The sequence below is a fragment of the Triturus cristatus genome, chromosome 1_1, assembly GCF_964204655.1.
Source record: "Triturus cristatus chromosome 1_1, aTriCri1.1, whole genome shotgun sequence".
Lineage (NCBI taxonomy): Eukaryota > Metazoa > Chordata > Amphibia > Caudata > Salamandridae > Triturus > Triturus cristatus.
In genome coordinates this window covers 54006677-54021651 of record NC_140579.1, presented here as the reverse complement: position 1 = coordinate 54021651, position 14975 = coordinate 54006677, and the positions used below count along the sequence as shown (strand labels likewise).

Genomic DNA, 14975 nt, shown 5'->3' with positions numbered 1-14975 from the left:
ACCACAAGCAACAGCAGTGCAAGCTTCCCTCACACACAGAAGAAGTGCAGCACAAGCAGTGCAAGCTACCCCGCGCACTGAAGGGTACAGCGCAAGCAGCAGCAGTACAATCTTCCCTCACACATAGAACAGGTAATCACAGGCAGGATCAGTGCAAGCTTCCCTCACTCACAGAACAAGTAATCACAGGCAGTGGTTACAATATCCTCTTAAACATAAAACTTCTACTGTAAAGGCATCAGCAAGTGAACATGTACAAAGTACAGGTGGAGTTGTGATCTGATCTGGACGGTTATTTACTGGCCTGACTAGTATTTGTATGCATGGCTGGAATAGATTAAAAAACATGAAGCAAAAGCAGGTACTTTGCAGGCTTTAAAACCTTAAGGTAAAATTGCAAATGTAGAAAGAAATTGCCTAAAAAGTATTTTTAAATATGTACACTTCTTAAACAATGATTACAATCAACATATTTAAAAAATACAAAGGATTTTACAGAACATCGTTTTTAAGAGCAGCTCCTGAGACCTGCAGAAAGTGAGAACAAAACCAAGGGGCAGTTCCCTGCTCTGACTGTAACATGAACCCGGAAGTCCCAGCGCAGCCAGAGAGGGGCAGACGCACAGACACACCCACTTCACACACAGAGAGAAATGAAACTTAACTTTACTTCCTGCATTTCTGAATCATGGCGGCAGCAGCTCAGCTCGGGAACCTAAAGGAAGAGGCCACTTGTTCCATCTGTTTGGAATATTTTAAGGATCCGGTGACTATTGATTGTGGACACAACTTCTGCCGCTCCTGCATCACTCAGAGCTGGGAGGGAAGAGATGGAAACTTCCCCTGTCCACAGTGCAGGGAAATATCTTCTGGGAAAAGCCTCCGGCCCAACAGGCAACTGGGGAACATGGTGGAAATTGCAAAACAGCTTCAGCTGCCCCCCGTGAGGCCCCCGGAGGAGAATCTGTGTGAGAAACATCACGAGAAACTGAATCTGTTCTGTGCAGAGGATCAAAGGATGATATGTGTGGTGTGCTGGGAGTCCAAGGAGCATAAAACACACTCAGCAAGTCCTCTAGAGAAGGCTGCAGAGGAGTACAAGGTATGTCTATAGGCATTCAGGGATCACAGTTTCACACTATGATCCCCATTGAGGAACCTGCATATGACTATAAGGGTGTGTGTGTGTGTGTGTGTGTGTGTGTGTGTGTGTGTGTCAATTGAAGATCACAGGGTATGTCTGTGGGCATTCAGGGATCACAAAGTGACTCTGTGAGCCCCATCAAGGAGGCAGCCAGAAAGCACGAGCTATGTGTGCACGTATTTAGAGGTCACAAGTCACTCTGTGTACCTCATAGAGTCGGCTGCAGCGGAGCACAGGGTATGTGTGTGCTCAGGATTCACTAGTGAATACACTCCTGGAGGCTTTCAGAAGTTTCAATGTCTCTGGGTCTTCAGTGATCAAAGGCACCCTGTGAGTCCCATAAAGATAGTTGTCCAAGAGTACATGGTATGTGAGTGGGTGCTCAGAGCTCACTAATGAAGACATGAAATGATTCATACAAAGGAATACAAGGTATATAAGTTGGATTTTAGGAAATCACAGGCTGTTCAAGCCTCAAAGAAGAGGCTGGAAAAGAGGACAAGGCACGTCTGTGGGCATTCGGGGATCACAAAGGCACACCGAGCCCCAACCGAAAAACCTGCAAACAAGCACAAGGTGCGTGTGGGTGTTTAGGAACGACAAGTGTAGAGCACAAGGTATGTCTGTGAATATTCAGGGAACACAAAGTCACTTGGTGAGCCACACCAAGGGGCAGCCAGAGAGCACAAACTGTGTGTGAGTGTTCAGAGGTCAAAAGTCACCCATTGTATAGGGTGACCAGATGGCTGTGCCACTGGAACGCCGTTTTTCTATTCTTGGACTTTGCTTTTATATATATTTTTTATCTGGTGTGTTGAAGCAATAGGATTCAGTAAAATGAACCAAGACCACAACTCCCAGAATGCACTAATATGTTAAATCAAAAGTTCAGAAATGGAAAGTTAGAATGCCTGTGGCATGGCGACATCTAGTCACCCTACCTGTGTGCGCAATTGAGGAGACTGCTGAAGAGAACAGGGTACGTCTGTGGATGTTCAGGGAATCAAAAGTCACCGGAGAGTCAATAGAGGAGGCTACTAAGAGCTCTTGGTATGTCTGTGATTGTTTATTGGTCATAATGTGCCAGTGGGCCCCAAAGAGAAGTTTGTGCAAGGAGTGTATGTGGGTGTTCAGGATTTACAAGTAAAGACACTCATTAAGTGACCCAGAGGAAAGACCTGCAGAGGAGAACAAGGTAGGTGTGTTGGTGTTCAGGTACCACAAGTGAAGTCTTTAAGAGGATACAAAGTATGTTTTCGGGTGTTAAGAGATCACAATTCACCCTGTGGATCCAATAGAGAAGTGTGCCCAAGAGCACATGGTATATATGTGGGAGGTCAGGATTCACAAGTAAAGACATTCTCCGAGTCTCACAGCACAAACTTGACCCGAATGGGGTAGCAGAGCGCTTTACTTAGCACCCGTTGCATTACATGAGGACACATTCATTTTCTGTTAGGCACAGGAAGATTAAGTGATTTGCCCAGAATCACAGGATGTTCAGCGTCTTTGCCGAGACTCGAACCCAGTTCCCCAGATTCGAGGTCGACCGCCCTAGCCGTTAGGCAACTCCTCTCACATGGTAGTAGATGGTCACTTTCCTTTTGACATAAGAAAAATGCACATGTCACAGGGTGAGGGTTATTGAGATTGTATGACAAATGTGTGGTATATGTAAAATGGGGACTTTCTGTTTTATTCCGAGCCCTGATGCTGTGCCGGATCCTGGGAGCATGAATGCAGAAGGATTGCTGTCTGTTTTTCCCTTCTTGCGCTGTTCTGTCTCCATTCTGGTGTTATCCATGCTCTTGGTCTTGGGTGTCTCCTGGACGTGGCATGTTTGTTTGCCGGATAAGCTGGGGGTCTTGTTATTGACGTCTTTAGAAGTGATGCAAAGGATCTGAAGATGATCTGGGCTGGAGGGAGCAGCCAGTGTAGGTCTTTTAATGTGGAGGTGATATGATTTCTTCAAGCCCTCGATGAGCTGCGCCGCTTCCTATATGCTACCGTTCAGGGGTGCTAGGGTGGTGTTGGGGCGACCGTTGAAGAGGGTCTTGCCTCTGCCCCCATGGGAAAGGACTTGTAAGTACGTTCTGAAGTTATCTTCCAGGAGAAACAATTTCTCTTTCTTTAATAGAGAATATTGAAATCCACCTTCCATACTCTTCTCTGCAATGTGTTGCTTGAATGAGGGGATTGTGTTGAGGGTGGCGGTAAACCCTGGTAGGTTTAAGTCGGAGACCCAGGCTTAAATCTGGGGCTGTTTTGAGCTGTTTGAGGCTGTGGTTGGGTGAGGATATTTTATGTAGCGTTGAGTATCATCTGCAGACTGATGGATCCTGATGCTGCCGTCTGTAAGGATGGATCCCAGAGATCCCATGTCTTTTATGTAGCGTTGAGTATCATCTGCAGACTGATGGATATTGATGCTGCTTTCTGTAAGGATGGATCCCAGAGATCCCATGTCTTTTATGTAGCATTGAGTATCATCTGCAGACTGATGGATATTGATGCTGCTGTCTGTAAGGATGGATCCCAGAGATCCCATGTCTTTTATGTAGCATTGAGTATCATCTGCAGACTGATGGATCTTGATGCTGCTTTCTGTAAGGATGGATCCCAGAGATCCCATGTATTTTATGTAGCGTTGAGTATCATCTGCAGACTGATGGATCCTGATGCTGCTGTCTGTAAGGATGGATCCCAGAGATCCCATGTATTTTATGTAGCGTTGAGTATCATCTGCAGACTGATGGATCCTGATGCTGCTGTCTGTAAGGATGGATCCCAGAGATCCCATTTATTTTATGTAGCGTTGAGTATCATCTGCAGACTGATGGATCCTGATGCTGCTGTCTGTAAGGATGGATCCCTGAGATCCCATGTATTTTATGTAGCGTTGAGTATCATCTGCAGACTGATGGATATTGATGCTGCTGTCTGTAAGGATGGATCCCAGAGATCCCATGTATTTTATGTAGCGTTGAGTATCATCTGCAGACTGATGGATCCTGATGCTGCCGTCTGTAAGGATGGATCCCAGAGATCCCATGTCTTTTATGTAGCGTTGAGTATCATCTGCAGACTGATGGATCTTGATGCTGCTTTCTGTAAGGATGGATCCCAGAGATCCCATGTATTTTATGTAGCGTTGAGTATCATCTGCAGACTGATGGATCCTGATGCTGCTGTCTGTAAGGATGGATCCCAGAGATCCCATGTATTTTATGTAGCGTTGAGTATCATCTGCAGACTGATGGATCCTGATGCTGCTGTCTGTAAGGATGGATCCCAGAGATCCCATGTATTTTATGTAGCGTTGAGTATCATCTGCAGACTGATGGATATTGATGCTGCTGTCTGTAAGGATGGATCCCAGAGATCCCATGTATTTTATGTAGCGTTGAGTATCATCTGCAGACTGATGGATCCTGATGCTGCTGTCTGTAAGGATGGATCCCAGAGATCCCATGTATTTTATGTAGCGTTGAGTATCATCTGCAGACTGATGGATCCTGATGCTGCTGTCTGTAAGGATGGATCCCAGAGATCCCATGTCTTTTATGTAGCGTTGAGTATCATCTGCAGACTGATGGATCCTGATGCTGCTGTCTGTAAGGATGGATCCCAGAGATCCCATGTATTTTATGTAGCATTGAGTATCATCTGCAGACTGATGCATCCTGACGCTACTGTCTGTAAGGATGGATCCCAGAGATCCCATGTATTTTATGTAGCGTTGAGTATCATCTGCAGACTGATGGATATTGACGCTGCTGTCTGTAAGGATGGATCCCAGAGAGCCCATGTATTTTATGGAGCGTTGAGTATCATCTGCAGACTGATGGATCCTGATGCTGCTGTCTGTAAGGATGGATCCCAGAGATCCCATGTATTTTATGTAGCGTTGAGTATCATCTGCAGACTGATGGATATTGACGCTGCTGTCTGTCAGGATGGATCCCATAGATCCCATGTATTTTATGTAGCGTTGAGTATCATCTGCAGACTGATGGGTCTTGATGCTGCTGTCTGTCAGGATGGATCCCAGAGATCCCATGTATTTTATGTCGCGTTGAGTATCATCTGCAGACTGATGGATCCTGATGCTGCTGTCTGTCAGGATGGATCCCGGAGATCCATGTATTTTATGTAGCGTTGAGTATCATCTGCAGACTGATGGATCCTGATGCTGCTGTCTGTCAGGATGGATCCCGGAGATCCATGTATTTTATGTAGCGTTGAGTATCATCTGCAGACTGATGGATCCTGATGCTGCTGTCTGTAAGGATGGATCCCAGAGATCCCATGTATTTTATGTAGCGTTGAGTATCATCTGCAGACTGGTGGATCCTGATGCTGCTGTCTGTAAGGATGGATCCCAGAGATCCCATGTATTTTATGTAGCGTTGAGTATCATCTGCAGACTGATGGATCCTGATGCTGCCGTCTGTAAGGATGGATCCCAGAGATCCCATGTATTTTATGTAGCATTGAGTATCATCTGAAGACTGATGGATCTTGATGCTGCCGTCTGTAAGGGTGGATCCCAGAGATCCCATGTATTTTATGTAGCTTTGAGTATCATCTGCAGACTGATGGGTCTTGATGCTGCCGTCTGTAAGGGTGGATCCCAGAGATCCCATGTATTTTATGTAGCGTTGAGTATCATCTGCAGACTGATGGATCCTGATGCTGCTGTCTGTAAGAGTGGATCCCAGAGATCCCATGTATTTTATGTAGCGTTGAGTATCATCTGCAGACTGATGGATCTTGATACTGCTTTCTGTAAGAGTGGATCCCAGAGATCCCATGTATTTTATGTAGCGTTGAGTATCATCTGCAGACTGATAGATCTTGATGCTGCTGTCTGTAAGGATGGATCCCAGAGATCTCATGTTTTTTATGTAGCGTCGAGTATCATCTGCAGACTGATGGATCCTGATGCTGCTGTCTGTAAGGATGGATCCCAGAGATCCCATGTATTTTATGTAGCGTTGAGTATCATCTGCAGACTGATGGATATTGACGCTGCTGTCTGTAAGGATGGATCCCAGAGAGCCCATGTATTTTATGTAGCGTTGAGTATCATCTGCAGACTGATGGATCCTGATGCTGCTGTCTGTAAGGATGGATCCCAGAGATCCCATGTATTTTATGTAGCGTTGAGTATCATCTGCAGACTGATGGATCCTGATGCTGCTGTCTGTAAGGATGGATCTCAGAGATCCCATGTATTTTATGTAGCGTTGAGTATCATCTGCAGACTGATGGATCCCGATGCTGCCGTCTGTAAGGATGGATCCCAGAGATCCCATGTATTTTATGTAGCATTGAGTATCATCTGCAGACTGATGGATCTTGATGCTGCCGTCTGTAAGGGTGGATCTCAGAGATCCCATGTATTTTATGTAGCTTTGAGTATCATCTGCAGACTGATGGGTCTTGATGCTGCCGTCTGTAAGGGTGGATCCCAGAGATCCCATGTATTTTATGTAGCGTTGAGTATCATCTGCAGACTGATGGATCCTGATGCTGCTGTCTGTAAGAGTGGATCCCAGAGATCCCATGTATTTTATGTAGCGTTGAGTATCATCTGCAGACTGATGGATCTTGATGCTGCTTTCTGTAAGAGTGGATCCCAGAGATCCCATGTATTTTATGTAGCGTTGAGTATCATCTGCAGACTGATAGATCTTGATGCTACTGTCTGTAAGGATGGATCCCAGAGATCTCATGTTTTTTATGTAGCGTTGAGTATCATCTGCAGACTGATGGATCCTGATGCTGCTGTCTGTAAGGATGGATCCCAGAGATCCCATGTATTTTATGTAGCGTTGAGTATCATCTGCAGAGTGATGGATATTGACGCTGCTGTCTGTAAGGATGGATCCCAGAGATCCCATGTATTTTATGTAGCGTTGAGTATCATCTGCAGACTGATGGATATTGACGCTGCTGTCTGTAAGGATGGATCCCAGAGATCCCATGTATTTTATGTAGCGTTGAGTATCATCTGCAGACTGATGGATCCTGATGCTGCTATCTGTAAGGATGGATCCCAGAGATCCCATGTATTTTATGTAGCGTTGAGTATCATCTGCAGACTGATGGATCCTGATGCTGCTGTCTGTAAGGATGGATCCCAGAGATCCCATGTATTTTATGTAGCGTTGAGTATCATCTGCAGACTGATGGATCCTGATGCTGCTGTCTGTAAGGATGGATCCCAGAGATCCCATGTATTTTATGTAGCGTTGAGTATCATCTGCAGACTGATGGATCTTGATGCTGCCGTCTGTAAGGATGGATCCCAGAGATCCCATGTATTTTATGTAGCGTTGAGTATCATCTGCAGACTGATGGATCTTGATGCTGCCGTCTGTAAGGATGGATCCCAGAGATCCCATGTATTTTATGTAGCGTTGAGTATCATCTGCAGACTGATGGATCCTGATGCTGCCGTCTGTAAGGATGGATCCCATGTATTTTATGTAGCATTGAGTATCATCTGCAGACTGATGGATCCCGATGCTGCTGTCTGTAAGAGTGGATCCCAGAGATCCCATGTATTTTATGTAGCGTTGAGTATCATCTGCAGACTGATGGATCCTGATACTGCTGTCTGTAAGGATGTGTTGGACTTGGCCCTTTTTCCCTCATTTTTTTCGTTTTTGTAATGTTAAGGTGCAGGTGCTTACTTCTCCCAAGATGGCTGCCACAGACCCCTGCTACTGCAGGGTGGTCGTTTTTCATAGTAGCACCCTAGCTGCCAGGAGCTGGCTGGGACCCACAACAATGTTGCGATACCAGCCCGCCTTTTTGTCCCATAGTTAGAGTGGGGAAGCTCCTGGAAGAAGCTGGAACCTTCTAGAAGGGAGGTGGGGTTTTACTTTTGCCGCCTTGGCTAGAGGTCACCTGACCTAGGGCTACTTAAGAGTGGGAGGGAAACTTGTGTGGTGAGTTGGCCATTGGGGTGAAGCAGAGCTGGAAGAATCCACCAGGAGTGTAGGCGGTAGGGCCTAGCCAGCGACTTATGCCTCTGAGAGTGACAGGATTTAGGTACTGCCTCTTAAGTGAGTGAGGTGCCCTGTGAATCCCACTGATCTTGCCCAGTAGTAGGAGGACCCAGAGACTCTCTGCCAACCTGACTAGGAAGAACCTAGTCGCCCTCTCCATCCCTACCCCTGTAACAGAACCCCTTAAGGGCGCCAGATACATCTGCGCCAAAAGACTTCATCTGTCAACTGAGAACTGAAATCTAACTTTAAGAACTGAGACTGCATGACAAGAGCGAGCTGTAAGCCTTGAATGCCAGAGCTGAGACTGCGTGTCCAAGCTACCCTAGTGAACAAAATACTAAGCCGATTGCCAAGACCCCGGGGATCGACCAGGTACCAGCGTTGTGACCCCCGCGCTTCCTACCCTGGTCTTGGACCCCCGGCAGCGTGCTCCGCTGAGCACTTTACCCCATCCTTAATTTGAGCCCCCCCCCCCTGCGACGACGAAGCCAGCACGCTCACCGCTGCGGCCTGGAGGCCTGGAGGAGTGCCCTGCTGTGTCGCGAGGCCCAGGAGAAGCCCGGGGCCCCGTCGCTGCCGTCGCAGCCGAGTGAGGAGGTGCGCAAGGTCGGGGCCGAGTTCCCCCAACGTCGTGAGGACGGACGCCTGCTGACGCCGAGACGGAGGTAAGCCCGGAGGCCGAGATCCCCCCTGGTGCGCCCCCTGCTGGTCCGGAAACCGCACCGCACTTGGCCCGGGTCGTCCCCTCCGTGGGAATCCCCTCCCCTGCCTGCGCGACGGAGAGACCCCGCCGAGGGATCCTGTCCGTGTCCCCCCTTCTGTAAGACTGAAAGCGGTGCTAAGTGAACTGCACCGGAGCATAGGGACCCGCTCCGCAAGTCCGGTCAGTCTCCCCGCTGGAAGCCGCCTAAAGAACTGACTAACTTTACCCTCGTGTGGCGCTTCCCGCCACCGACCCTGCTTCCCCAGCCGGAGCGACAAGGAATGCGAGTAGCGCCTTGTGTTATATGCTCTGCTCGAAAGTAATTGTTTGCCAGGAAATGCGAGTAGCGCCTTGTGTTATATGCTCTACTCGAAAGTAATTGTTTGCCAGGAAATACGAGTAGCGCCTTGTGTTATATGCTCTACTCGAAAGTAATTGTTTGCCAGGAAATGCGAGTAGCACCTTGTGTTATATGCTCTACTCGAAAGTAATTGTTTGCCAGGAAATGCGAGTAGCGCCTTGTGTTATATGCTCTACTCGAAAGTAATTGTTTGCCAGGAAATGCGAGTAGCGCCTTGTGTTATATGCTCTACTCGAAAGTAATTGTTTCCCAGGAGATGCGAGTAGCGCCTTGTGTTATATGCTCTACTCGACAGTAATTACATGCCAAGGGATGCGCGTAGCGCATTGTATTATATGTTCTGCACGAAGGTAATGCCATACCAGGATCACGAGTAACGCATTGTATTATATGCTCTGCTCGACTGTAATTACCTGCAAATGGTTGCGCGTAGCGCTTTGTTTTATATGCTTTACTTCATAGGATCAGGGGCCATCGATTACGAGGAGCGCTCAGTTCCACAGGCGCCATGTTAGTGAGCCCAATGTGTCCCCGTTCAAGTATCATGCTTAGTTAGACGGCTCGTTCAGGGAAAGACTTCACGTAAGCGCGCACAGCGCTAGAACAAGGTTAGGCACTGCATGAATATCACCCAGAGTGCCGAATGTAATGTTATGATGGTATTATAAGTCATGTATTGCCTTGTTATTTCCTGAACTGCACTTGACCAGCTATACTTGGATAAACTTGAAGTATTTGCATAATTTGAACGGTGTGGCTTCCCTTATTGTGTGTGACCCTAGTCCATGAGAAGCGTGTGGTGTATGGTTGCTTAACACATCGCCCTCTGGTTGCCCGACCGGCTCGCGCCACGCTACCGCCTATAGGGCCTGGTGACCCCAGGTTCCTACAGGATGGATCCCAGAGATCCCATGTATTTTATGTAGCGTTGAGTATCATCTGCAGACTGATGGATCCTGATACTGCTGTCTGTAAGGATGGATCCCAGAGATCCCATGTATTTTATGTAGCGTTGAGTATCATCTGCAGACTGATGGATCCTGATGCTGCTGTCTGTAAGGATGGATCCCAGAGATCCCATGTATTTTATGTAGCGTTGAGTATCATCTGCAGACTGATGGATCCTGATGCTGCCGTCTGTAAGGATGGATCCCAGAGATCCCATGTATTTTATGTAGCATTGAGTATCATATGCAGACTGATGGATCCCGATGCTGCCGTCTGTAAGGATGGATCCCAGAGATCCCATGTATTTTATGTAGCGTTGAGTATCATCTGCAGACTGATGGATCTTGATGCTGCTGTCTGTAAGAGTGGATCCCAGGGATCCCATGTATTTTATGTAGCGTTGAGTATCATCTGCAGACTGATGGGTCTTGTTGGACCCGGCCTCGTGGCGTGGTCCTTAACCCCCTGGATTGTGCCCGTTCCCCGCCCCGGCCTTCACGGGCCACCCGTCTGAACTGCACCAAGGCCCTTCACCCGGAGCTGCGCGTGGTCGCATACTCCTCGTGGCTCCGCCATCTTGTTGGCATCCACGTCACACCGTGCACCAGCCAGCGCGACCCCGCTCAACCCGGCCTCGACCCCAGCGAAGCCCCGACATCGAGGCACCACGAACTGGCCAGGGGGTGCCGCAGGAACCATTCATCGCCCCCGGCGGAGGACAGTATCGATGGGACCCCCAACTGTCCTCCCCTCTCGAGGTGTGATCGCCCTGCAACTCCCTTGGGCCTGGCGCCTCTCCTGCTGGGCGTCTGGCCACCTCCACCCGGCCACTCCGCCCCCCTCGGGCGCCTAGGTCCGGACATCAAAGGGCTCCAGACCTATATCTGGGGCGACCCCACCACAGCTCGGCAGTTGTATCCCGGAATCGAGAGCCCTGCTGATTGAATCGCGGCTGACCCCACGGAGAAGAACTCTTGTCGGAACCATCACGAGCCCTGCTGACTGCGTCGCGGCTCCCTCTTGTGAACAATCTGAACCACCTGGAACATCGGAGCCCTGCTGACGCCGTCGTGGCCCAACCTCGCTGAAACCTTCCTCGGAGCCCTGCTGACGACGTCGCGGCTCGAGCTGAGCAGAAGACCATCTTGAGAGCCCTGCTGATTGAATCGCGGCTCTCCATGAACTGTACGCCAGAGCCCTGCTGACGCCGTCGCGGCTCGACCCCTCCGAGATCGGAGGTCCTCCAGCTGAGGATAAGAACTGGGCCCCAGGTACCCTCGTACCGCATTCCTGCCAAAGACTGTCCCGCTACCCCTACCCTTCCAAAGAGACATTGAGACTTTTGGTGGATCCCTCGATCCCTTCGTGTAAATATTGAACTCGTAACCTTTTATTGCTGATAAAGAATTGCTTGTCGTAAAGACAACCTCCTTGAGTCCTGTGTGGTGGTGTTACTGTGCTAGTACGTGGTAGGAGAAGGATCTCTCAGGAGACTTCTCGGACAGCGCTCGGCTACTTCGTGCAGTGAGAGGGCCCCCCTTGGTGGTCTCGCCGACTCCTCGGGGTCCGCCTTCCAACATTTGGTGGCCAGCGACGGGATCCGAGCCGAACGCAATACGTACCAGCCAGTACCCACGAGCTACCCATCCAAACGAACAGCATCATGAGCAGCCAGGAAAACAACGCGACAATGGAGTTCCAGCCCGAACGGCTGGAGGAGTATACGCACAAAGAGTTAAAACAGTTCTGCAAGGACAAAGGCATTGCAACCACCGGCCTAGGTACCAAAGAGGAGATGCAGAAGGCTCTAAGGGCATGGTGGGAGGCCGGGGCAGGCCCCTCCCAGGAAGAAGGTCCCCTGGCCCTGACGGAGACCACATCAACCGCACTGACTCCGGCAACCGGAGGAAGAAAGAGCCTAGAAACCGGCCTCTCCGAAGACGAAATACGAGAGCGGGAGAAGGTCCGGAGCCACGAGCTAGAGCTCGCACGACTGCGGCTGGACGGCGAACTCCAGCTAGCAGAAAAGAAACTGGCCCTAGAGCAGCTACGGCTTCAAGAGGAGATCGAGGAGAAGAGACAACACCGGGAGTTGGAGGAGAAGAAATTGACTCTTGAGCACGAGCGCAGTCTCAAGGAGCTCGAGATCAAGGCCAAGAACGGAGGGACCAACACCCCCAGTACTAGAGACACTCTACCGCCTTCCGAGACCAAGGTACATATCCCGAAAGAGGTCGTCAAGGAGTATTACAAGAATGACGACATCCAACAATGGTTCAAGGCCTACGAGGTGGCCATGACCTCTCATCGGGTGCCCCGAAAGGACTGGGGCGCGGGCCTGTGGGGGCGGTTCCTGAGTGAGGGTCGAGACACGCTGCTCCAGCTGCCGGAGGAGGTGATGACCTCCTATGATCACATGAAGGAGGCCTTGCTCACCCGCTACGGGCTAACCGCGGAAATGTACCGCCAGCGGTTCAGAGACTGCAAGAAAATCCCGGGTACCACATGGGTGGAATATGTGGACTTTTTCAGCCGGGCCCTAGAAGGGTGGATCAAAGGGAGCAAAGTAACCACCTACGGGCAGTTAGTCGACCTCATCGTGTGGGAGCACCTCTCCAACAATTGCTTTGTGGAACTAAGACAGCACCTCCTCGACAGCAAAATGACCGACCCACGAAAACTCGCCGTCGAGGCCGATCGATGGGTCAACTCCCGGGTCCCCCGGAACTCAATGGGGGAGTACCAGAGGAACCCCACCGGACCCCCCCGCCAGCGCGGTGGAGGGGGAGGGCCGAACAGGAACCGAGACCCTCCCGCCGGGGCACCCAGGAGCCCCCCTCGAGGGCCACCGCAGCAACAACTCTCCCCGAGCCTAGCCCGAAGGGGGGCGCCCCCGGCCAGACCCGGACCACGGCCACCAGTGATCTGCTACGGCTGCCAACAAACCGGACACTATGCCAGCGATCCGGTCTGCCCCCTGAACCGAAGAAACGGGGCCGGCGGGCCCCCGCCCCGACAGCTGGCAGCCGCCGCCCTGGGAGAAGGAGAAGAGGAAGAGGAGACCCTCGACCGAGGAAACACTGAGTGGGAGCCGGCAGCCATGTCTCTGGTCTGCCTGGGTAGCCGAGAAATGGTACCCTGCACCCCTTTTCCAAGCAACACCCAGAAGTACCGGCAGCAGGTCACGGTCAATGGACAACGGGCCGAAGCCCTTCGTGACACAGGCGCCAGTATCACCGCTGTCCGCTGCCACCTGGTGACCCCTGAACAGATTCTACCGAATGTCCTGTGCCCCGTACGGACGGCCGACAACAGTGAAAGCCTGTGCCAGATGGCCCTGGTCCCCTTCGAGTGGGGAGGGGTGACGGGCCTGCTGAAGGTGACGGTGCGCGACGACGCCCCTGTCGACTGTCTCCTGGGGAACGATTTGGAGAGTTCCCCCTGGGCTCAAGTGGAGCGACGGGAGCACCTCCGCATGTTGGGACTGGCTGACTGGGCCTGCGCCATCACCCGGTCCATGACCGCCCGGGCCCCCCGCTCATCCTCGACCTCCGGGGCCGCCCAAGCCGAGGGGCTCGCACCCTCTCCCACCAGCAGCGAGGAGGAGGCAGACATCGACCCTGGACCCAGCGAATCCTCCCCCGAAGAGATGGCGTGCCCGAGCGCCCTACCAGAACTGACATCATGGCGAGATGAAGGGGGCCCCACCCGAGAGCAGTTCCAGCAAGAACAGCAGTCCTGTCCCTCTCTCGAGGGGGTCCGACAACAGGCGACCGCGCAAGCCAACGGTGACCAGACCGGCACCCACTGGGTCTACTGGGCCGAGGGCCTATTGTACAGTGAACAGAAGGTGGCAGAACTCGGGACCAGCCGCGTGTTGGTGGTCCCCCTCCGCTTCCGGGAGTTCCTTCTCAACCTGGCACATGATGTGCCCCTCGCCGGACACTTGGGGCAAGACAAAACGTACAGTCGTCTGGTGACCCACTTCTACTGGCCCCGGATGCGGAGAGACGTGGACAACCACTGCCGGTCCTGCCAGACCTGCCAGGCCAGCGGGAAGACGGGGGGTCGGGTCAAGGCCTCCCTCCGGCCCTTTCCAGCCGTCAGCACCCCGTTCGAACGGGTCGGAATCGACATTGTGGGGCCCCTGGACCCCCAAACCGCCCTGGGCCACCGCTTCATCCTGGTCCTCGTGGACCACGCCACCAGGTACCCGGAGGCGGTCCCGCTAAGAACTATAACGGCCCCTGTGGTAGGCCGGGCCTTGATGGGGATCTTCTCCCGAGTGGGATTCCCCCGCGAAGTGGTGAGCGACCGCGGCACGAACTTTATCTCCAGGTACATGCGGTCCCTGTGGCAGCAGTGCGGGGTCACATACAAGTTCACGACCCCCTATCACCCTCAGGGGAATGGACTGGTTGAGCGGTTCAACCGAACATTAAAAGGGATGATCCAGGGCCTGGAAGAGCCCCTCCGGCGGAGATGGGATGTTCTGCTGCCGTGCCTCCTGTTTGCCTATCGGGAGGTCCCGCAGAAATCCCTGGGGTTCAGCCAGTTCGAGTTATTGTATGGACACCCGGTCTGCGGACCGCTCAGCCTGGTCAAGGAGGGTTGGGAAATCAAGCCCCAAGGCGCCCCTCCTGACGTCTACCGATACCTCCTGACTCTCCGGAATCAGACCCGCAAGTTCCGTGCCATGGCCGAAGCCAACCTCGAGGCCAGCCAGGAGGACATGAAGCGGTGGTACGATCGGAACTCCTCGACCATAGAATTCGAGCCCGGACAGAAAGTATGGGT

The 14975-nt window shown here is 51.6% G+C and overlaps 1 protein-coding gene across 1 annotated transcript in view; it reads left to right on the top strand.

The window, feature by feature from the left end:
• Window positions 1-645: 645 nt before the first annotated feature.
• LOC146869366 (E3 ubiquitin-protein ligase TRIM39-like) overlaps window positions 646-14975 on the top strand; it is a 128550-nt gene continuing 114220 nt past the window's right edge. Inside the window, exon 1 of the mRNA XM_085652228.1 lies at window positions 646-1102. Within this exon, the coding sequence (XP_085508354.1) occupies window positions 689-1102 (414 nt within the window). The 5' untranslated portion in view covers window positions 646-688. The remainder of the gene's footprint in view (window positions 1103-14975) is intronic.